Source organism: Centruroides vittatus, unplaced genomic scaffold, assembly GCF_030686945.1.
Source record: "Centruroides vittatus isolate TY-2023 unplaced genomic scaffold, ASM3068694v2 scaffold_2520, whole genome shotgun sequence".
Classification (NCBI taxonomy): Eukaryota; Metazoa; Arthropoda; class Arachnida; order Scorpiones; family Buthidae; genus Centruroides; species Centruroides vittatus.
In genome coordinates, this window is record NW_027122689.1 from 830,594 (window position 1) to 855,658 (window position 25,065).

General features: G+C 32.8%; 1 protein-coding gene across 1 annotated transcript in view; it reads right to left on the reverse strand.

The window, feature by feature from the left end:
* DNaseII (deoxyribonuclease II) overlaps nt 1–18,963 on the reverse strand; it is a 35,300-nt gene extending 16,337 nt beyond the window's left edge. The window contains exons 1-5 of the mRNA XM_067285382.1: nt 18,830–18,963; nt 15,535–15,709; nt 10,980–11,055; nt 8,796–8,951; nt 3,852–4,055 (exon numbers count right to left, since the gene is read on the reverse strand). Of these exons, the coding sequence (XP_067141483.1) occupies nt 3,852–4,055; nt 8,796–8,951; nt 10,980–11,055; nt 15,535–15,709; nt 18,830–18,936 (718 nt within the window). The 5' untranslated portion in view covers nt 18,937–18,963. The remainder of the gene's footprint in view (nt 1–3,851; nt 4,056–8,795; nt 8,952–10,979; nt 11,056–15,534; nt 15,710–18,829) is intronic.
* Nucleotides 18,964–25,065: the final 6,102 nt, after the last annotated feature.

A 25,065-nucleotide genomic window follows, 5' to 3' on the forward strand; every position in this document is an offset into this window, starting at 1 on the left:
GCAAAGGTTAAGCTTCGACGACTACTGTGTAGCTCAACAGGATAAAAATTTTATTAGCGCTCCTTTCCAAACAAGAGACTTTTAATCATTACAAAGTTGGATAAGCAACAGAACTATATTTGTGACAAAAGACAGAAAATCATAAAGCTAGAAAGCTAGAAGAATTCATTTTGGACCCCATCTTGCAAGCGAGGAAAAGTATCCCCCGACAAAATCCTGGATATTTTCACTATTGATCTTTCTATCTCTAACCTTCTAATTTCTTATCCTACTTTCCTCTTATTTACTTCTGTTACATGCGAAATGTTTTTCTTTTTTTTTTGGTCTGTAATCATGTGCACTCCCGATGCAAGAAAATTTCACTGGTATCCCCTTATTTGGGATCCCAACAAAAGATCCTGCAACACTTGTTTTGTTCTGTGTATATAAAATGTATTAATTGTATCTGTTTGCTATTTTTGTTTTGGTATTACATACTGTAGCCTATATTGCTTTTGTCAGCATTGTATCAACACTGAATCACCACAGTTCATTAAACTCATTTGCTGGAAAAGTGTGAATGGTTTTGATTTTATAAACAGTAGGTTTGCTGAACTAAAAATGTTTTAAGAAGCAGTTCTGACAAACCAGTGCAAACTGGTTGAATCCTATCACTACACTTATATGATATGCAGTCATCTTTATTCAATGTTTTCAAAAACCATCAGTGATAACTCTTGGGTTCAATGCACACTTATAATTACTACCAAACTAGTCACTTTACTATGCACAATTATGAAAGTCTAATTTGTTCTAAATCAGCATCAGAATTTAAAATCAGATCTTAAGGAAGTTCTATTAAATAATTTTTGAAGTATACACAGTGGCGTAGCGTGGGTGTCAGCCGCCCGGGGCAGAGGAAAATTTTGCTGCCCCCTTATTTAGGTATCTCAATTTAAAAGACTAAAATATACAGTAATTCTAAAGAACTCTTCGGCAAGAACATTCATCATTATTGTGTATTGTACAGGTTACAAATAAAAAAGTCATGTATATATGTTTTACAATATAATAATCACATTTATTATAAAATTTTTACACATATGCCCCTTATCCGTACTGTAATCTAATTTGCAGGTGTTATTAGGCTATACAATATTGAACACTATTCTTTATATGATAGAAGTCATTCTTGCTAAATATTAGTCATAAACAATCCAAGCACAAAATAAAATACAGTGGTGCCTCATATAACGTACTTAATCCATTCCAGGTACATGTCCGTTAAGTGAAATGTCCGTTATACGAAACACATTTTCCCATAGAAATACATCTTAAAACATCTAATTCGTTCCGCAGCATAAAATAACCGTACTGTATCATAAAAAATGAACATGGGTGTGTTCTTTTATTCCTCCGCGTAACTCTGCGCGAGCGACATCCGTTTAAAAATTCCTGCGGAACGCGTTCCTAAATTCCGGTGGGAGCGCGCGCCATCGAACAGCAAAAACGGCGTTTGTAGCAGTAGTTTACGGTGGAAAGCAACATGGCATCCTCCGTGGCTCAGATAGTTTCGTTTTCGGATCCATTATGTGATTTTATGGATGAAAATTTAGAAATTGTGAAAGCGCGAGTTAGCGCACGCGGTGATGCAAGTGTCTGTACGAATTTTTTTTGAATGGTAGCCGGCATTCTAATTTTTTTCGTGGCTATTTTGAATGCTCTTTCAACAAATAATCCATTTTATGGTTAAATTTTATAATTGGAACTCTTCTTTTGCCTTTAAAAGCTCATATTTTAGAATTATAGATTCCTCCATCATGATACTATCGATAGTGTGGGCGCTGCCATCTTTCTTTCTTTCACCGTCGTTCCTAAATGCCTACAAACAGCAGCGCACTCCCGTAGTAGCGGAGACGCACAGCGACCGCTATTAAAGAACGCACCCATGGAGCAGCCACCAATTATGCCGGAAAGTCCGTTGTTCGCAGCCAGTCCGTTGCTCGAGTCACGTAATGGCCAAACAGAAAGTCCGTTGTTCGCAGCGTCCATTATTCGAGGCGTACGTTATACGAAGCACCACTGTACATGAATCCCTACAAGTCAGTACAGACGTGTTACCAGTCGCTACAATGAGCAAGATGTCATTATTATACATTCATTTAACAAAAGGTGATTCCCCAGTTTCGTCACAGAATAAGTAATTAAAAATTCCGTGCTCATTTCAATCGGTCCGAATCGTAGGTGCGACAAAAATATGAAATGAAATGGTTCAAATTTTTACAAGATATTATTATTTATTGTGAAAAAATGCCGCCCCCTAAAAGTGCCGCCCGGGGCGGGCCGCCCCTGCCGCCCCCACTACACTACGCCACCGAGTATACACCAATACAACTAAATGTGAGTTTGAGCATTACTTTCTTTTGCTACAACTTATTTGTACAAGACTGGCTTTTCCAATTATAGTACAACAAAACTAAATACAAGAATAAACTTCAAGCTATATCTGATTGAAAATTCAACATTCCAACACTATATCAAATACTATTAAAAAAAAAAGAACGTATTCAGATGCAGAAATAGCAATTCCATTAAAATGCAATTTATAATTTTCTTTTTTAAATTCACAATTTGCACTGTTTTGATATGTATTATGTATATGTATAGAATATAGCTTTAATTTTCAACTGAATTTATAATTTTGATGTGTATATTTTTCGAAGTTAAGACAATGAAGAAAATATACATTTTCAAGTCTATGTTTTAATCCATTTTTCACCAACCACAGAAGTAACAGCTAAAAATACATCGAAATAGAAGATATCCAGAGTTATGTAACGACATGTAAATGAATGAAATTGGAATACTCAGAACCACCACTAGAGGGCCAGACCAGTTATAAATATGTTAAGGACTTGATGGTATGGTAAGAAGATTATACTTCCGTTTTTAATGTGAAAACGTCAGATCCTCCATAGAAAGGCTGACGTTGATATTCGTTTTAACGTGCCTTTCTATGGAGGATCTGACGTTTTCACATTAAAAACGGAAGTATAATCTTCTTACCATACCATCAAGTCCTTAACATATTTATAACTGGTCTGGCCCTCTAGTGGTGGTTCTGAGTATTCCAATTTCATTCATTTACATGTCGTTACATAACTCTGGATATCTTCTATTTCGATGTATTTTTAGCTGTTACTTCTGTGGTTGGTGAAAAATGGATTAAAACATAGACTTGAAAATGTATATTTTCTTCATTGTCTTAACTTCGAAACAGAAGCTATCCAGAGTTATGTAACGACGTGTATATTTTTGTTTTACTTTCAAAAATGAAATGTATTTGAGTATTAACTATGTTTTTCAATTTTAAAAATCAAGTAGCCACAAATAGATATAAATGTTTATGAGATGAAAAGTGTTCCATGATTGAAAAAGTTTGTAAAAGACTGGTTTTAAGGAACACAAATACTTCAAGTATCTTCCTTGGCCAGTGCAGTCTCCTGATCTCAATGTCATTGAGCATGTATGAAATGAAGTAAAAAGGCTTGCTTGTAAATGTATTTGTCTGAATATATAATTTTAGAAATTGTGGGTATTTAAGTCAAATAAGATCAATTAAAACTTAGTCAGTTTCAAATGTGAAAACGATTTAACATAAAAATGAAAATATTTAACTAATAATTTTAATTTAAAAATTTCAAACTCTTCATGCAAAAACACTTTGATAACTTTCAAATATAAAAATAATATTACAAAGTTTCAAAAAATAAAACTTACATTTTTTTGTAATCAGATTATTCTGAATGTGATTTATTACAACACAGATTAAACTTATTTGGAATTATATATAAACTAATAATGCATCTTACCTTTCAAAAATTTTGCCTGTTTACTGAAGCTTATGAATTTAGCCCCAAGTTTACTTGAAAGTGTCACATTTCTCATCCAAGGTACACGATTAATGAACGACGGGTTTGACGTAAATAACGTCTGTACTAATGGAGATAATTTTAATACCGCCGAAGTAGAATGATTCATATAAATTTGTGGCTTCATATATCTTAATTGTTCTCCTAAAACAGAAAAAGTTCAAATATTAATACTGTAGTAATTAAAACATTTCAAATATTTGATTTCAAGAGAATATTTTTAAAACTAAGATTAATGACTTCAGTGAAGAAAATTAAATACAGTTTTTGTTCTTTTATAATTTTTAAACTTTCTCATGAAATATTTCAAATTAATACAACATACACATGATCTTTCCTAAATACAATTTTAAGCAAAAGCATTTTAAATACAGTAGACTCTTGAAAACCCAACAAACTTCCTTAACTCAAATTTTAATTTTGTTCTGACCTAATAGCCATGAACACAATGCATTCTGTTTCTATAAATCAAAGTATTTTTGAGATCACATTACGCTAACTTGAAATTTAAGGTTCAAAGATTTTTTATTCCAATTTGTGTTTTCTTTTGTATGTTCAAGGAGATGGTATTCAAGTTGAAAAATTGGTATTGCACAGAAATACAGTTTTATGCCTACGATTGCATAACACAAAATTCAAAATTTTAATGATGTTTTGCAACTAAAATAACAATCTTATTCTTAAATGAAAAATGACTAATCAAATCATAGTACTTTAAAATCATTTCTTATTTTTAATTTTTAGATTTTTAAAATTTAAAAATATAATGAACATATCTGTGATTTGACAACTTACTACAGTGGTCCCCAACCCTATGCCCGCAGGCACCATAGCACCCGCCGCTGTGCGACCACGATAAAAATAAAAATATTTCGGTTTTCAATAAAATGCTATGTAAAAGTTTTTTCGTTTTTAATGATTAACCACTCAAAAGTAGAAATGGCGTCCAACACAGATAAAAGCACAAAGCGAAATGCGACCGATCTCTTTTTCCCCTCCGCCAAATCTTCACCAACCAAATTTCCCATACCTGAAATGAAATAAACCGGTCCGTTCTGAATATCATAAAATCAAAGTACAGATCACGACTTACAGATGAACACTGACGACTGCTTACGAGCAGGAATATCATCATACTCTCCTAATTACGAAGCAATGGCCAATGAAATACAATGCCAAAAATCACATTTACTTTCAGATTTATATTTTTTATAAACAATTTTTATACTCTGTAGATTTTGTATGCATTGTTTAGTAATTACTTGTTTTGTAAAAATTATCGTTAATAGTCTTGTGTATGTTTTATTACATTTTTGGAATTAAATGTTTTCTGTACATTATGTGTATGTATTATTAACTATGTCCAAGTATAAATTCACCTTGAAAAAATAAATGGTGCCCGCCGTCCAGCCGGTATTCTAGAATGTGCTCTTAGGTAAAAACGTTGGGGACCCCTGACTTACTAAGTTATTAGCCATCAAATTTACAACTTTGTCTACATGTATCTTCTTATTTGATTTAAATATTTATATTGTATAAATTTTATTGTAAAGTTTGAAAAGCATGTTGATATTTCCATCACTTATGGTAGCTAGTTAATCAATATATTGAGCATTTTCATTTTGAAGTAAACAGAAATAGTGACATGAGAAAACAAAAGAGTTTTTCATCATAGATATTGTGGAGGAAAGCATAAAGAAAAAAATCAGAAATTACGAAAGAATTTGACATTCAATTAAGTACTCTTTCTACATATCTGAAAAACAAGGAAAGAATTTTGGAAAATGTCAATGAACAACAGAATCAGATAAAACAAAAAAGAAAGTTAAATGCAAGTATTCATATGCTGAAAACTGTTTAAAAAATAAAATATACTTAAGTCTGACTATATTTATACTGTGATATTTACAATTTCATTGAAATACTTGTAGTTTCTGTAACTCAAGAATTTTTCTTTGTCCATTCCAGTTCAAGTTGTAGAGAGTCTACTTTATAAGTATAACACTAAGATAATTCTTTTATTTATTTTATCAATAAAAATTATATTAAAAAATCAAACACTAAAATATCCAAATACTAAATTCTAATGAAACTCTTTTGGACAATCAACTTTTAATCTTTTTGTTTTGTTAAATAATGAAATCAGATGTAACTATTAGGATTTTCATTTTAAAAAATTGTTGAATTATGCATCATAAACTACTGCATAAAAGACAAACATTCAATATATATATATTTCATGTTTGTGTATTTTAATAAAAGTATTTAATATACATCGACGAAACCCGATAAAATAAGCAAATACATTCACAACAGCTTCAGGCCGATTATTTTCTTCCAGCTTATTCTAAATTAATTAAAATATTATAATTACTAGTTTTAACAAGTACCAAATTCTAGTACCAAATTTAACCCGTTCATTTATGGCTGTTGTGAGTGTATTAAATATTTAATATTTACTTCATATTATTACAAATTAGTAAAAAAATAACAAAATAAGATAAGATATATCTTATTATAAAATATGTCTTATCTTATTTTTATATTTTTAATGAGTAAAAAAAATAACAAGTAAATATTAAATATTTAGATTTAAATTACAAATATTTATTATCAACATTGATAATTATGTAGTGCTCTGCAACTAATGTATCTATTATGTTATCCTGTCATCGTAACGTAGGTTTCGGTCAATCTGCATTGTGTTTTCTGAATTGTCGGGTTACAATGTTTGTTTGTAAAAAGAAAAATTATTCCATTTGTCATGTACCACTTGGATGGTAGCGTTACGGGACTCGTGATTGGGCAACTGGCGTCACGTGCTTGTCAGAAGTGCCCCGGATGGCGGAAAGGTATAAAAGTAAGCTCGCACCACGTGCAGAAACAGTTTTGTTTTTTGCCTGCTTTCACCTGAACAACCGGGGAGAACTTAGGATCACCGAAGCAGTAAGGAAGGGGAGGTAAGGGTCGGACACGCAAGGTGAAGGAAACAGAAAGACCAACAGTACGGAGTTCAAAATCCATTTGCATCAAAATCAGAACGTTAAGAAATTGAGTGAATAAATTGATACTAAGGAGGGACATAACCAGATTAATCTACATACTAGATTATTTTCTTGAGAATCAATGGGTGGACTCCTAACAGAGCTGCTATAATAATTGTTGGGGCTGTTATTAACCCATGTCTTTCAGTGGATCAGCATCGATTGATCGTCCTTGTACATATTTGTAAATAGTTTATCATCATCATGATATTAGCTTGTACTAGTGTATTAAATATCCTTAAGATTAAGCGTCAATAGCCTCCGAATCGTCACATAAACACTAACAGTTAAGTTGTTAATTCACACGAGGTTGAATGTGTATATGATCTTTAGTGTTATAAAGTTTGTTGATAACCAGTCAGTAAAGTGTGTTCTAATTGTAAGGTTCCTCGTATACCCTTACCCACACTAAGGCTGTATACTTCAGTAGTCACACAGACACTACAATTATTAAAATATTTTAAAATAATTATGATAAAGTACAATATTCTCTCCATATCCATGGAAGAATATATCCCAAGAAATTATAAAAGAATCTGACATTCATAGTACATTGTTTTTAGCATTCATGAGAGACTCATCTCCCTATGACTGCTAAAATCCTTGGATAATACCATATCATACATGATATATTTTTTTAACTTATATACAGATCTATGATACAGTTTAATTTAAAAAATTATTCAGTCACCTTAAGCAATAACAGTTATATTAAACACTGTGCAATATTTGCAATAATACTGCAAGCATGATTTTTTACACTATGAATGCTATCTATAGTGCGATTAATTAATTGTGTGAGTGAAGACTTCGGAAAACAATTGAAAAGGGGATAATTTTTGATTATATTCAGGATAGAGGGCAAGCACAGAATTTATGAATTCAAATTTATGAGTTTCTTATTTTAGGATTTTTTTTTTCTATTTAATAGTTTTCTATCTTTGAAATGGCAGAAGCTGGAGAAGCATGGTTTACTGAATAGAGAGTCAGATTTATTAGAACTAGGAACTAGGCTCCATTGCTACTAACCATTGACCATATGCAAAATTGAGAATCCACATACAGTCAAACCTCTGGTATTGAATGCTTTGCTTTTCAAACACGTCACAACCAAAATTTTGAAATCATATCTGTTCCAGTTGCCATAAAATAACTCGGTTTCCGAACAACCTATTCGGCAGGACAGATCACGGACGGGCAACTCCCCATACTTCCTACATTAAAGAAAGTCGACAGTCCAACCGATCAACAAAGGGGCCGAAGATTCAGAGGTTAATGGCACCGAGATCGACTTATATCATTAGACAACACGATACAAATCATCGACGATGTTGCTATTTAAATTAGATTTCAACATGCATTCAGGAAAGATACTATTTGCATTTCTCCATATGCGCTGCAGTTAAATCTAAATCTAATTAATTAATTAATTAAAAAAACCACATTGATTAACATTCACATAATATAAATGGCATTCAAGAATTTGTCTTTAAATATGCTCAAGTTAAATTAAATAACAAAAATTTATTAATATATTATACTATTAATATTTATTAATAATAAGCAACCAGTTAATTAAATTTAAAAATAATAAAATGATAATTAAAACTGGCCTTTACACCAAAACTAAAATTAAAACTAAGATTTAAAATAAAATAAATTAATTAATTAAAATTAAAAACTGAATTCAATTGAAGTCAAATCAATTAAAACACTATTTCAGAAAGTGTGGATAAAGTACTTGTTGTCCATCTTGATTAATTTGATTATATTTCATCCAGGAAGTCAGAGACATTAAGTTTTATATAATTTAAAAATCAAATAATTCTTAAAATCTGACCTATTTGATTTATAGCAATAATGTTGAAATTAACACAAATAAATATCTGCCCGTGCTCCTTAGAACCTCTTGGAAAATTATAATAACCTTCCTGTGGAAATTTTGGAATGCTGTGAATCATCCAATATCCAGAATCATTATCAAATGCAAGAACACCTGTTCAGTAAATTAAAATATTTATCAGATTTTTAATGTTTGTAAAATATATTTTTATAAAGAGAAGAAAATTACATAAATCATTAACGCCTAATTCCTGATTTTCAAATGGAATTTTATATAATGTATCTAATGTGCTGGACAGGATCAAGGAAATTAATAGAATCAAAGAAACAGCTTCAAATTTGTGATATAAAAAGAGTACAATAGAAGGACTAATTAATTGAAGGAGGCAATATAATAAGAACCCAAACAAATCAATTTAAAATCTCCAAGTTCACTTATAATCGAAACATCGAGATCATCACGAAACAAGTGTCGGACAAATACGCTCAAAAATAGTTTTCAAAAGAGCGCCTAATTTATACAGTATTTTAAGAAATGATAAAAACATGATTAAAAAAAAGAAAAAGTGGGCATATATAAAATTCCATTTGAAAATCAGGAATTAAGAAGGACAGCATTGGGGTCACAAAAAGGAATTTAAATCATTAACATTAATAAAATTAAAATATCAACTAAAGTACGATTATTTTCTCTAATATTTGAAATACCGTATTTTACGGGCTATAGGACACACCTTAATTTTTAAGCAATTTTTAAAAAAAATACCTATAAGACACTACGGACTATAAAACGCATCCGAATTTCGGAGGCAATTTTTCGAAGAAAAAAGTGCGTCTTATAGTCCGCAAAATACGGTATAAATATTTTAATAAAATAATTTTTAAATATATATATTTTTTTAAATAATATTTTATTTAATATTTTCATAAATTCAAAAATATTTTATTAAAATATTTATATATTTCAGAAATATAAAAATCATTTTTCGGTTAATGTTACCTTAGGTAGCCAAGATGGTGGCTCGTCTCCGATTCCAGCAAGGAAACAGTGGGACGCACGTTCTAACCTAACCTATTCTAATAAATTACCATAATTATTAGCAACCAAATTATTAGAACAGGTCAGGTTAGGTTAGAACGTGCGTCCCACTGTTTCCTCGCTGGAACCGGAGACGAGCCGCCATCTTGGCTACCTAAGGTAACATTAACCCATTTTTCTCCAAAACAATTTTCTGAAATTATTTATAAATTTTACTTTAAAAAATATATGTAATCCAATATTTGAATTAAAATTAATGAAAAGAAATTATAAAAAAAAATTAAATTAAAGAATTAGGAAAACCAATATAAAATAAATTAATTATAAAAATAATCAAGTTATAATTGATCATAACACGTACAGTACAAGTAGGTAAAACAAACATAATGATTAATTAACTATCACTCTTAGGTACTGGAAGTTATAATATATCTTTTTAAAACCTTTCTATGTATTTCCAGTAAAACACAAAAAAATATTAACTTGTTCCAACAAACGTTTTCAAATCTCTATCGAGAACTGCTTCAGGTTCATTAATATTCTAAAATTAATTAACATTTAGCTTAGCACTTTCTTGTATTTTGATAATCATAAAGTTAGAGATTTACAAATAACTTGTTGAATAACAGTAATAAATGAAATTTTCTAAATTTTCAAACTTAAAACAGTTCCAAAATGATTTTCCTTTATATAATATATATATACTGTATTATATGTTGTTATTAAAGAGTAATTATAAAACATTTTCATATTTATTAAGAAATATTTTTTCTTATAAATTGGAGTGGAGAAAGGATATCTGATTTTTTTTCCCAATGATTTACTGTTTACAACAGTGACTCACTGTAATCTGATTCGCAACTAATCAGTAATCACCATCAAAACAAGGTCTCAAAACTAATAGTAATATTAAATTTCTTTAAATTTTCTATGAAAATTTTTTAATTTTTAAAGACTATTAAACCCTGAAGATGAAGCACAGTTCCAAAAGTGCTTGTTCATTTAATTTATTTTAACAATGTATTGAAGTAACTCCAAATAAAGCAGTCTTGTTTGATAGTGATTTGTTTACTGTTTACATTTGTATGAATATTTCTGCTATAATTGTTTAATTATTAAATAGTTCTATTATTAAATTATTACCTTTTGCATGTCCAAACTTATAGTTGTAGTGTTTCTCATTTGGTACAGCATCATTATATACCAAATATGCAATGTCCTATAATTATTATTTTTTTTTAAATATATTCATACATATATATAAGTAATATACTGTATAATTTTTAATTTCAATTTATGGTACTTATTAATTAAATCACTGTACGGTGCATCGCATGTTGTGTTTCAACATCATGCTGCTCTCTGTTGTGTTGCAAGATTTCACATTGCCTATAAAACAATGAAGGCTAATTGTATTATGCTTTCAAAAAAGGAATTTACTCCTCCGATGGTGTCTCTACCTTGTTGTGGTGGAGGAGCTTGCGCACGCCGACGGCTCGGAGAGCTATGCCGGTAGTAGCTTAGCTACCGGTAGGGCCACCCTAGCCAGACAGGTCAAAGAGTAGGTGCCAGACGAAGAGAGACAACCTGTTCCTCCAGGTTGGGGATTTGGACGATAGGCCTGCACCCTATCTCTGATAAAAAAACAAAATAACACTGCAACAGAAAGCTCCAGGAAAAATCCTGGAGATCAGACACCATAAACCAAATATAGATAGAAAAAAGGAATTTAAAGTGTGTAAACATTAAAATGTAAATAAGAATTATTTGTTTCTAAAATTTAAACAATTATTTTTCCTTTCATTTTTAATATTAGCATTAGTTATTTTTAAGAAAATATTTATTTTGCAAATAATCCACTTTTATCTATTGGCACGCAAACTAATCCATCTGTTTGGCATTTCACATTAGCGGAATGATATGTTTGTTCACTATTAGGAGCATAACTAGTGTTAAGCACAGTTAACTGACTTTTAAATGTCCATGACATACAGAGATTCAGACCTGACACTGGGCACTGTATAATTGAAAAATTTCTCATTATAAATTTGAGAATTTTTTCATTTTATAAGACAAATATTACTTTTTGTTTGTTCTGATTACAAATGATTGATTTTAAATAAACATATGATATTTATTTTAGATATTTTTCACAGTTTACTTTTTCGGATTACTCTTATCATTTTGCAACAGTGGAAGACGATGAGTAACTCAGTTTCAAAAATCTGCACTTTATAAGAAACAATATGATTAATTATAGTTAACCAATATATTATTGGTTAACTATATTAACATATCTTTTCTTGTCATATTGACAAGAAAAGATATGTTAATTATTTTACAGGGATTTGGATCATAAACGTATTCTCTCATTTCTTTTTTAATTCGTAAACTAAGTGATTTTGATATAGTAACTACGTTAGCATTTGACAATTTTTTATTCGCTCTTTAATATAAATGCATTTTGAATCACACTGTCTTAATGATTCCTCTTCAGTATTACATATTTATTTGTATAATGGACGGATGCTTGAGTGATGTTTGAATAAATTCACATCCACCTATTAGTGGGATAAGTAGTTAATATACTGTAGTGGGGACTACAGTATATTAACTATTGGTGGGATACTACTGATGTTTACAGTATTTGTATAGTCATACATATAAATCATGCATCTAGCAAGTGATATTCAAAAGTTTTCATAATTATGCACTAGTGAAATACGTCAGATGATTCTAGTGCTTATAAGCAGACATATATCTAACTTATCCACAAGGATTTTTAACAGTATTAACATTTAACTGGTGGTGATGGCTACATTATTGTATGTTATTATGTCTTATTGTTCTTATAAAATAAAATTTCAGTATGAACTTTCCAGTAAAGCACTATCTAAAATAGAGTTTTACTGGAAAGAATATCTGTATCAAAATCTCTTTGTTTACAAATTAAGAAAGAAATGAGAGAAAAAAAATGTTGTCCAATGGCATCACTTATACAAGGTAGCTTCAAAAAATTCCCAGAATTGGTTTATTACTCAAGAGTATGTGTACAATTGACAAATCAAGCAGCATGTCCTTCAAAGTATTGTCCTTTGGCAACCACACACTTTTGCCAATGCTGGTATAGCTGCCAAAAACATTCTTGGAAAAGTGTCTGGCGACAGCACCTGCAATGCAGATGTCGCACTCTGTATAACCTCATCCGCATTCTCAAAGTGGCGTCCCTTAATGGCATCTTTCAACCAAGGGAAGAGGTAGAAATTGTATCACGTCTGCCGTGAGCATTCGTGGTACCATTTGATAGTAAACACGGTGCACGTTCAATCGATCGTGCAGGACGGAATGACAACTTCCAACCGAAATTCCTGCCGTCTTGGTGATCTGCTCAATTGACTACCGGCTGTCTGACCTCACAATCTAGAATACAACAGATACTTTCTCCTCGGATGACGATGTTGAAGGACGACCACTTTGCAAATCAACAGCGATACACTCTCGTCCCTCACAAAAGTGTTTTTGCCAGTGTTCGAGAATTCTTCGTGGAAGATTCAACATAGGTGTCCTGGAGCATATTTAAGGTCTCAGAGGGTTTTTCCCCAATAACACAAAATTTGATATTTGCATGTTGTTCTTCCACAAACATTTTTGCAAGACTTTGTTTCACGACGTCTCACTAAACAACCTTCAGTGAATGGTAACTGAAGTCATCTTTGCAGCAAGTACAGATTTGTTTAACATATTTTTCTATTCCTGACATTTAGCTAAGACGTGCATTACATGTTCCCTTTTTCAATGCTTTTAATTGACTAACCCAGCTTAATTTTGAGAACATTTTGTATTTAACAAAAATAATAGATTTGAAATTTTCTGTTTCTTTTTACTGTTGTTGGAATTTTGTTAAATGGGGATGGAGATCTATTGCCAGCCAGCATTTTATACTTTTGATGAAACAAATAAATAAATAATGTGATAGACATAGGACCTATATTTATTAACATATAATTTGTCCATTAAGGCAAATATTTAACCAAAACATTGACTGTAAATCTTATATGATTGCTCTGATTACTTTTTTTTAATTATTGCAGAGATAATTTTTGTAAAGAATTAATTTTTATATGATTGCTGTGATTATTTTTGTATTAATTGCCTTTGTGATTTTGTAATTTTTTTTTTATCTTTGTTATATGTTTAACTTTTATTTTGTTTATAAATCTTTTTGTATATTACTTTTGGAGTGTGTTAGTTTTGTCATATATTTTAGAATTGAGTTCTGCAGGCTCAAGGAATTGTTGTCATTTAAGTTTTGCCTACAATTTTTATGCACAAATTCTTATTCTAAGAAAAGGATGGCAAGTAAATTACTTTTACTTATTACTAATTGAATAACAATTTAACGGTTTAATGTAACTAAATTTTAAAAAGCACTTAATCACAAGTATTTAGAATATTAATTTTGTTTAATTTTTAAATGAATTTTGGTATTGAGATTTTGAAGTGTGTGCTTTAACATAATTAACAAGTGAGTACTTGATTGTAAGATTTACAAAAATTAATTTTGGTTATTTTCAAACAAAATTTAATCATAAATTTCTTAAATACAGTGCATTTTACAACAAAAAAAAAAAAATAATATTGTCTTCTTGTTACTGTTGTTATTAATTGTACTTTTTTCAGCAAAATCATTCTTGTTAAATTTAAATAAATTCTAAATTTTAGATCAGCATTCTTTTCCAACTCTGCTGCAAAATGTCGCTCTGCAACGTGGCAAGACCTCAGAATGCAACATGCCATGTAAAGTGTGATTTAATTAATACGTTTCCTCTATCTTACAAAACAACACAACAGAAACAAGCAAACGTAAATTGAATACATATATAATGAATGCAAAGACATAAATTTTATACATTAAAATGAATAAATTATTTAAATAAAATAAAAATTGGTTCACGATTATTTCTTTACAAGTCAAATTTTTAATCTTAAGTTGTTGGAACTAATTATTATTCACCATTAAACTCAATCATATATAAATGAGTTAAGAAACTCCCTCAAAATAACAAAAGAAAAATAATTCAAAGTATGTAATTCACTTACTTCTAATGTCTTAATTCTCTATCACATTATTGAAAAAAAGCTTGAATAATTATCAAAATATTTGCATATATTTTAATACTAATGTAAAACTATTTTTATATTACATTACTTAATAACTGATAAAAATTAACTTTATTGATCTTTCTTTAGTACATTTTTAAAAATTATCTGACATATTTCAATATTCAATTTTAGAACTATCAAAAATCCGACGATTAAAAAATAACAAAACTTTTTTGTCACAGCTTCAAATTAAACTTGTGTGAACTGAGAAATTTGTATTATGACTAGGACCGAGGTCATAAGTTTATTATTATTTTCTAATTAAGAACTGTACAACTGTTTTTACAAAAGTTTGAGCCATCATAGAAGAGAGTTCTCAGTTAAACTACCAAGGTTTAAGGTTGCATTTTAACAACATTTAAATTTAAGCATCACAAATAGGAGTGCGTGTTTCATTGTATATATATAAAAACAAAAAATAATTCCAATCGACAAGGAACAATTTTGTCGACATCTTATAATCTTACATTGTATACAATTTTACGATTTTTTATAAGAAATGAAAATATAAATATTATATTTATTCAATACAAACCTGTTTCTTCTTTATCACAGGATTTAATATTTTGCTAATTATTGAATTATTAGAAGAAATATTTTGTTTGGACAGAACCCATTTTCCTGTTTGTTCATTAGATGATATATATGCATAACTTTCACCGTATCTCAAGTTGTAAAATTTTATGGGTGGGAATTTATATACAATTATCCTGTAAAAAAAATAATTATTAACAAATTTTTATTTAATTAATCTTGGTTTTTTAGTTTAAGTACACAAAACTATCATTTTTGCATAAAATAGCATTTCATTGGAAGATTTGTAAAATTAGAGAAACTAGAAAGTTAGAAAATAGTGAATGGACACCTTTTTCAAAAAACCTATAGAAAACTTTATCAGAATGCAAACTGTTCTTCAGATGTCAAAAAGTTTATGAATTAAGAGAGAAACACAATCATAAAATAAACATAAATTATGTTGCAATTCATATCAATCTTTCAAAAAAGAAATAACAACAGGTTCTACAAATGCAAAATGAATATCTAACAAATTCTAAAAACACTAGAGAGCTTTTTTTAGATGAAAAGCTAAGAAACTCATTGAAGAAGTGGAAAAATTAGTTTGTACGAAGAACAATTATTCGGATATTCATTTATGTAAAGTATTATTATTATTACTTTTTAATTTGAAAATAAAGATAAAATTTAGTAATACAAATTTGAAGACTTCAGTTGCTGGAACAAAAAAAAAGTAAATGGTGGTCCCTTTTGCGCAGACTTTGTCTTCGATTTTATTAATAAAATAATCTCCGTCGGGCAAAAATTTAGTCGAAAAATTCGGTTACGCAATACTAAACGAAACGATTAACAATTTAAATATTTGTCGAGCAACAAATTATTGCGACGACACGAATATTTAAACGTGTTAATCGAGTATACAAATACACAATATCTGAAAATACCAATAAAGTTTAATTAAACAATTATTGGTACTTTCACAATTAATATCTCTGTTAAGGAACATGTTCCTAAGCACGAAGAGGGGCAAAAATTTGTGGGGCAAGGGTACGGATTTGTATTCTTGCCCCACAAATTACCATTTAGTAATATTAATAAAGAGGAATCGATTTAACTAGCTCGGTTACTCGAACCTATCTCATTTAATTAAGAATCAATTTAAATGGAAATACAGTATACCTTACAGGAAAATATGGAAATATACTTGGCTCATTTGCCTATTTGTTATTAATTACAGAATTCTAACTGCATTCCAACATTTCTCTGGAGATTTAAGCAGATTGTTAAGCAAGAATAACTCGATACGCCCACCACGGACAAAATGTTCTACGGCCTTACGACGAAGGACATTAGGTCGCTAGCTAACTAACCGACAGAAAAAAATAAATCTAAGCATCCATTCAATCATAAACTTCACTTAGCCGGAAAAGACTTGGCTTATTATTTCCTTAAAAAATGCAAATAAATTTAACGGACCATCTTTATCCCTTTCCCAACGCGAAGCCACAAGTGTTACTCGAGCAACGGGTTTCGATCGCCCGCAAGTTGCAAAATTTTACAATATGCTCTAAGAACCACATAACAAAATTTGGCTTCACAAAAATAGTTAACGTGGACGAAACTGGAATCGGCACAGAGGTTACCAAAAGTAATCTCTGAATAAGGCAAAAACAGTCAAATCTACAATAAAAAAATTGTACCATCTTCGTCTGAAGAATGGATAAAGTGTAAATGGTGCACAGGAAGAATGCTTACTTCATAATTTCAATCTGGACGATTTGACTATCCTTTATGTATACGAAATGTCTCTATTTCAATATTTACATTAGTAAATATCTGTCGACGGGCAGAAATAATCAAAGCATAGCATTCTACATAACAACCGTTTCGTTTGGATGGTATTTTAATAAAACTTGTTTTTGTAACAAAACTAATGTTCAATTTTACAAATACAAATTGTAATATCGAATAAAGCATTACATAGCCTACTATACGAATTTCCATTTATATTCAAATAGTATAATTTTTATTGCGAGAAAGGGCACCAGATACGAAATACACGCAAAGGAAGTAATAACCGAAAGAAAATCAACTATCGGCAGCGGACGATAATTTTGCCGCAGTAACAGAGTCCGATTTTTAAAAAATAATAATTCGAGTACTCTTTAAACCACAATAAAAGTATAAACTAGAAAAAATTGTTATTTACGAGCGCATTATACAAACTTATTGTATATTCACTTTAAGTCGTCGTATTGCCAAAATATCAACAAAACATCATTTGTCATATACAGGCAACAACAACAGAGAAAAAGATTTTAACTAGTTTGTTACAATGTAAATGTGAGAAACGACAGAATTCGATAGTAACGATCGAAAGCACATATTTAAATTATCGAATTGATTATCCGAGATTTGAACCGTAATCAAACCGAATTTTGAATTTAGATCAAATTTTATTATTAGAAAGACAAACGGGGATAATATTTTCCGGTTACGTACGGAAAGCAAATAGTGCACCATCAAAAAAGTTACGCCACCAATAAATTCTTCACGGATAAATATTATAGGCCTATAATAGTTATTTATCAAAACGAAATCATCTTATCTAGGAATTTATCAGTCGTCAGAATAAATAGAAGAGCACTTTGACAGTCCGATTTGACAAATTCAGATACGGCATTATTTAACAAGTCGGAAATTAAAGATATTTCTTAATACAATCCAAGATATATTTCAGTCGAGAATGCAAAGGACAAATCGACCGGTTTTATAAAGTACAATTACCAGGTTAACTATATCGGAGAGAGAAAAAAACTTAAAATCAAAAAATGAAATTATCCCACGATTTCCTAGGCAAAAAAGAATTATAAGAAATCTTTGGCCATTTGTCGGTGGAAGGTTTATAAAATGTTTTTACTAGATTCAGAACGGTGGCAAGGCTTAATTCCATTAGTTGCAAAAGAAACTCGGACGAAAAATGTCAGTCGATCCGATTTAACGGTTTTCCTCGAAGTAACGCAGCAAATACTCCCCCCGAACTTCACATTTGTGGCGAAGTTTCGACACGCTCCGAGATCCGGGTTCGGTACGTTTCTAATTGTCAATCGAGTCCAAAGCGCCTTTGGCAAACGATCCACAGTCGAGCGTCGGACCCAACCCCGGCGAAACACCCCGCTAGAGTTTAGCGAGAAGTGGCCAAATGGCGACGCCAAAGTTCTAATGCAGTAGTTATTTCCCGTTAGAAGTTATCTTCCGCGGCAAGAGGTTAGGCGACGAAACCCGAAGACCGATAAATAGGTCACGCCTCTTACCAGTCGACGCTGCGGCCTCTTTCGTCCAGACAGGAGGGAGCCGATCGGCCTTCTTCGGCGCCAAAACACAGCGCCCAAAAGACGACGAGCACCTCCGCACGGTTCATCTCTCTCCCCAGTGGCTTTCCCTTTGCCCGGCTCGGCCGGCCCTCCTCTTTACTTATCTTCCCGGACACGTGACCTTCCAGCGCCGGCGCCCGTTTCCGTTCCGCCATGGCCTCTTATGTCAATAATCTCGTTACCGAAGAAAATGCGGTTGGGTCTATGGTCGGTCCGTTTTTTTAAACTGGCCCGGTCGACGGGCGGAAGTAACCGTTAATCGCAACGATTACTATTAATTAAATAACGAATGGGCGGGTCCGTACGCGAAAAGGAAAACGCCCGCGCCACGAGAAATTTGCCTCCATATTTTCTTTGTCGATAATTTTATACTTCGAAATTAATTTCTCCCGGTGCCATAAATTGTAATACAAGTACGCCTTTGTAAAATATTTATCGCCATATTGTACGGCCGAGTTTCCGTCTGTCGTCGACTGGACGGAAAATTGTATGTATTATATATATATATTATATATATATATACCGTATTTTACGGACTATAAGACGCTACAGACTATAAGACGCACTTTAATTTTTAAGCATTTTTTTTTTTTTTTAAATACCTATAAGACGCTACGGACTATAAGACGCACCTGAATTTTGGAAGCAATTTTTCGAAGAAAAAAATGCGTCTCATAGTCCGTAAAATACGGTATATATTGGAATAAAAATACGTTCCTATCACACTTCGTTTTATTACCGCCGTTGGGATATACCGTGTTTATTTCCCTACCCAATTAATAACTATTTTCTCTGCCAGATGGCGACGCCGTCGGTATTTTTTTAGCCTTTCTTCTACCGACCGTGGGTACCGCGGAAAACGTAAAACCGCTGGCTCTTTCCATCGGCATATTAGAATTAAAAATCCACATTTAATTTCGTTTAGCCCGGGAAACGCTCTCAGCGTTCGGCCGGGCACAAATACGTAAGCGAAAATTCCTGGACGTAAATAAAATAAATTCGGCTTCGGCCCTTGTCGCCCAAAACGAGAACGTCGGACGTTCGAGCGCCGCCATTTGGCAATTCTAGAAGGTTGATAACGGCGTTCGCTACGTCCAGTATGGCGAGTAGAAGATCGATTTAAACTTCATTTTTTGTTTTTTCAAGTAAAAGTAAAGTAAAAGTAAAAGTGTTTTATATTTGAAAAACTAAAACAACCATCGGACGAAAAAATTAATCATAATTGGAAAATATCGTCGCCAGGGGGAAGCTTTTTCAAATCTGCATTTTCCAGCGCTTCTTCGTTGTGGATAAAAAGCCGAAACACCCCAAAGAAGGCAAGATGGTCATTGAGAAAACGTTCGTATCACCAGTTCCTTTTTTAGAAAAATTTTATATTTTTTAATTGGAAAAATTTTTTCTGTTTTTTAAAAGGACTTTTAGCGTTTTGGCGGCTAGTAGCCTAAAAAGAAAGGTCGGTCGCCGAGATTGTATTGTCTGTCTGGAACACAGAATTAATAAATGGTGGTCCCTGCATGGCCGAACTTTGTTTCCAAATATTAAATAAAATTAAAACAACTATCGGACGAAAAAATTAATAGTTTAATTTGTTTATTTACCTTCTCTTGTAACATTCCTCGTTGTTAAACGTTGCCGCATTTTTCAATAATATCCCATGAGTCGATGCGCGACTGTTCACGTCGCGCACTGACTCATGGGATATTGTTGTGAACGTGCGCCGCAAGGTCTTTTACTTGGAGTTCAAATGTCAAACGTGTACTTCTGTTTGTCGTATGTGAAGTCCCAAAAACGGGTTAACATTAATTATTTATATTAGAAGATTGTTAAAACGAATGTAGAAAATTGTCCATTGTTACAGGGGACAAAAACCGATCAAAGATCGGATTAGACGCGTTAGTCATTTGTAACCGCGACGCATGAAAAAAGGGAGAAAGATGTCGAAAGGCAAAAAGGGCCTAATGTAAAGTAAAACGCAATAATTGTAATGATTAATAATTGTAGACGAACGTCCTCCAGTAGAGATGGACCTTTGATAAGTCGCTCGTGTACGAAATTTAGATCAATCAATATTTGAAAAAAGGGAAAGTTATTCAATAAAAAGGAACTTCACATCAAAGCATTAAATTTCAAAAATATCCAGACTAGACAACAATGGGGAAAATATGAGCGCAAGTTTCAAAGTTCCATCAATTCTTTCCATCCTGAGTAAACGGAGGGGTCAAGTAGCTTCGTCGAGGCGGCTCTTTTCTCGTGACTCGAACAGGGGTCGTTTTTCGCTTGGAGACAAGCGAGGGACCAATCGAGAAGCGAGAAAGGAGGACGTAGAGCCAATCAACATGAAACAATAAAAAAAGGAGATAGAGATAATCGCCGAGCGAGAGAGAGGTCTTTTTCCTTCTACGCGCGGAAAGGCCGGACAAAAACTGTGAATCCGTTAACGGCTAATGCGCGCACAAAGACAATTTATTTTTTCCTGCTAATTAGTGCCTGCCGATCTGCTAATTAGTGCCACTAAGGACAGACCACCAGTGACCAGAGGCGAACATCTCCACCTGTTGCTGCCCGGGGCCTACAGTAGAAGACGTCAGGAAAACGCCGGCGTGACTGAGACTTTTCGAAAAATTTTATCGTTCGAGAAGTCTGTGTTAGGTGTAAGTTCCTTTACGTCTAAATAAACGACTTTTGTGAGACACTTGTCGTCTGTGTCACCTCCCTCACACCCACACGCGAACGACCCTAGACCATCCTGTCGCGGGATTAACGATTCCCCCCTAAAGGTCGGCGAACTTACACATGTGATAATGCATAACTAACGTTTGTACTGCGGCTGTACTGTCTTCAACAGATTTAGTGAATACACTTGCTGTATTTCAGGACAATATTTATAAATTCATCGTCTGGATAATATTTTCTTTGGAGTAATTCAATTTAAATTTCTGCATAAGCAGCATCTGCCGCCTTTACAATATCATATACTTTCATGCTGAGATATATTAACCCCCGTACGATGTATATTCCAAAAGAAGACTATCTTGTCCCGCTTTAGTTAGATCATCTACATTTGTTATTTCTGCTTGGCAGTCACTACAAACTGATTCCATCAAAGAGTGGACACAACTACCTGCAATATAAAAAAGTTAATTCTTGTAAACAACATTTGTGTTACCGTTCATTTCAATGCAGTTTTTAGCCTCTTTGTCACAGTTGTCAATCAAAATGTGTTGTGTTGAGGTTCAGCTTGTCTTTCTTTTGGATCCAAAATGTTCAATAAACTGTGATCATTATCTTGTCTATGATATCCTGAGTTCGAGTTTGGTTCTTTATAAAGAAACTGTGAAGCAGACACCAATTTAATGGTAATTACACAATCTAATATAGTGGGCATTGCCTTAGTTTTACTTTTTATTGTTGAGAAAACGTTCTCAAGAGCATCTTGAGTCAGTCTACTGCCCAACACAAACTTGTAATCATTTTTAAAGCAATATTCACAAACTTCCAATAATGATGTTGTGCTTAATATGGTGCCAGTTTGTACAGGTTTCCATCCTTTGTCAAATTCTAATGCTGATATTACTTCAACAAACGAGTTCATTAGTTTTTTCTTTGTGTGAAAATTGTTCGCAGTGACAGATTTTAATTGTGTACGTGAACTTATTATTTGGAACCATTGACAAAAAGGCGAACAAACCAAGCTGTAGAAAGTGCATCTGGTGGTAAAGTTTTAAGCAACTGCAGTCTATAATTCTGCAGCAGTCTTCACTGACAAGAATCTAACGCTCTTCCACATCCATTTTTTTTTTTTTTTTTTTTTTTTGAAAATGAGGTCTGATGTCGCTTTCTTCCAAATGATATAACAGCTTTAAATCATCTTTTCTCTGCAGCTCCCATAGGTTCACTATATGCGCAAATTTTACTTCAGATGATGGCAGTCCTTCGTTTTCGAGAACATCTAGACTTAGCCTCACTATATTTTTTTGGAGTGACATTCACATATTTTTTTTAAAAGATGAGGAGGATCAGCAAACATGTTTATTACACTTCCATCATTCCATTCAAAATAAGTTCTTCTTATAGTTCTATTTATTTTCACATTGACAGCATTCCAAATGGACACATTGCAGAAATTCATGTCTGACACAACAGCTACCACATTTAAGCCAACAGCTTTCAAGCGTCCAATTACATGAAACGAAAAATTCTTAACTATCTTCATCTTTTATTGAAGATGCAATAACTCTGTTTCCAAGATGTTGAGAGGCCTCTGACGAGGACCACTAATATATATGATTTTCTTTTACAGAAGTGTTTCCAAGAGTTACTAGCCCACAAAAGACTTAGGCTACGTCCTAGCGTGGCAGCCTACGTGGCAGCGTCCAGCGACCGCGGGCGAAAAGAATCTTTGTACGCGCGTTCCAACTCGCGAGCGACTTCTGTCCAGAGTGGAGGCGTGTTGTTTACAAAATGGCGGCGAGACGATTTCGTCAATGCTCGCTACGGAAAGTATGGCGAGCATTAAAACGGTAAATTTGATAGGTAATTGTTATCACTAACTAGATACATAACAAATATAAAGAATCTTCACAGAATAAATAAGTTAAAGAAAATTTTATTTTTTAAAACGTTACATTTACAAAATCAGAGAATTATTAAATTACGTTAAAGATTGTTAATTAAATGTACATACAACGCTTACACAATTTATTTGTCATTCTGTTTTCATTCATCTACAAAATCAGCCATTTTCTTCTTTGGAGCGCGAGCAGTGGAAGCGGCGATCAAACTCGCTCGGTAGCTGCTTCCTGGACGCGCGTGTAGAAGCGTCATTCTGGTGGTCGCTACACGCTAAACGCGGCTATCCAGGACGGCGCACATTTGCATACGAACCGTTGTCCGCTCCGCTTGGAAGCGCGTTCACCCCGCAGTCGCTGGACGCTGCCACGTAGGACGCATCCCTTTTATATTGTTTAAGCTAAGCGCCTCCTGAACTTCCATTTCATCAAAAGATATTGCACAGATTTTTTCAACCGATTTCATCAGTGACACTTTTTGTTGTAAATACGGCCAGAAACAAGTTATAATTTCAGGACAAAAATTTAGGCCATGTAGTTATTTTTTTTATGTTAAAGTTGAAATACCTGGTGAGTGGATAGTACTGCTTTTTAAGTAATGAGAGGTATCCACCAGATACTCCAAGGGCACAAACGAGCTCTAAATGTAAGACAGTAAAGTGCCTGATATTCCAAACAAGTTTATGCCATAATTTTTAAATGCCTCTCAACTGATCTTCATTAAACAGATTATTTCTGAGATTAAAGTTGAAAATTCAAAGTTTTTTGTATTCAACATTTGCAGTTTTTTCTCTAGTCTCCATACGCGCCGTTGTAGCTTTTTATGTGTAATCAGTTAGTAAAACTGAGGTTTTTTGCTGCATCGATAAAATTATCTGAAGAAAACAAAATATATTAGTTACTAAGTTGCAATTTGAGTGTTTAGTTACATGCTACGGTGCATACCCGTTTGGTCCAAATTAGTTGGTGGAGTGTATGACAGCTTACAGTAACGATCATCACAGTTAGAACTGTTGAGTTCTGAAATGGCCGTGGTTGAAATGGTTTTTTTGACTGTACTGTACAATGACCGTTCTTTTTGTTTAAATTTCTTTCACTCCTACTGTAAATTCTTCCCCTTTTGGCTGTACTATAGATTATCTCCCTATGGAATTTCGGGACTGTTGAGTATGATACTTTGAACTCAAGGGGACCGAGACGAAGTTACGACGGTACTCTTACTTTTTGGACCCGGAGACCGAAAAATAAGAAGAGTCACCATATTTTTAAAGATTAATTCATACTTTTTTTAAACAGCTATCATGCAGACGGGCACCCCGTAATTGCTAGTACTGCCATCTTGCGGTAAAGTCCTGGCAAACGCGCGACCGTCGGACTAACCGCGTCATCTCTCGGAGGATAGGTTTAGGTTTGTTGGACAAAGCGCGAAACCGCCACCGATAGCGAGCAGTTGTCGAAGCGGATGAGAAGCCGATAGGCCCCGAGGTCTTGAGGAGCGCGAGGGTGTGCGGAAAAAGGACTTAACTCCAACTGCAGACGATCAGGTGTGCTCGTGGATCAACATCTGCCTCTGTTGAAGGTATATATGACCGACTTGCCGGACTGCCT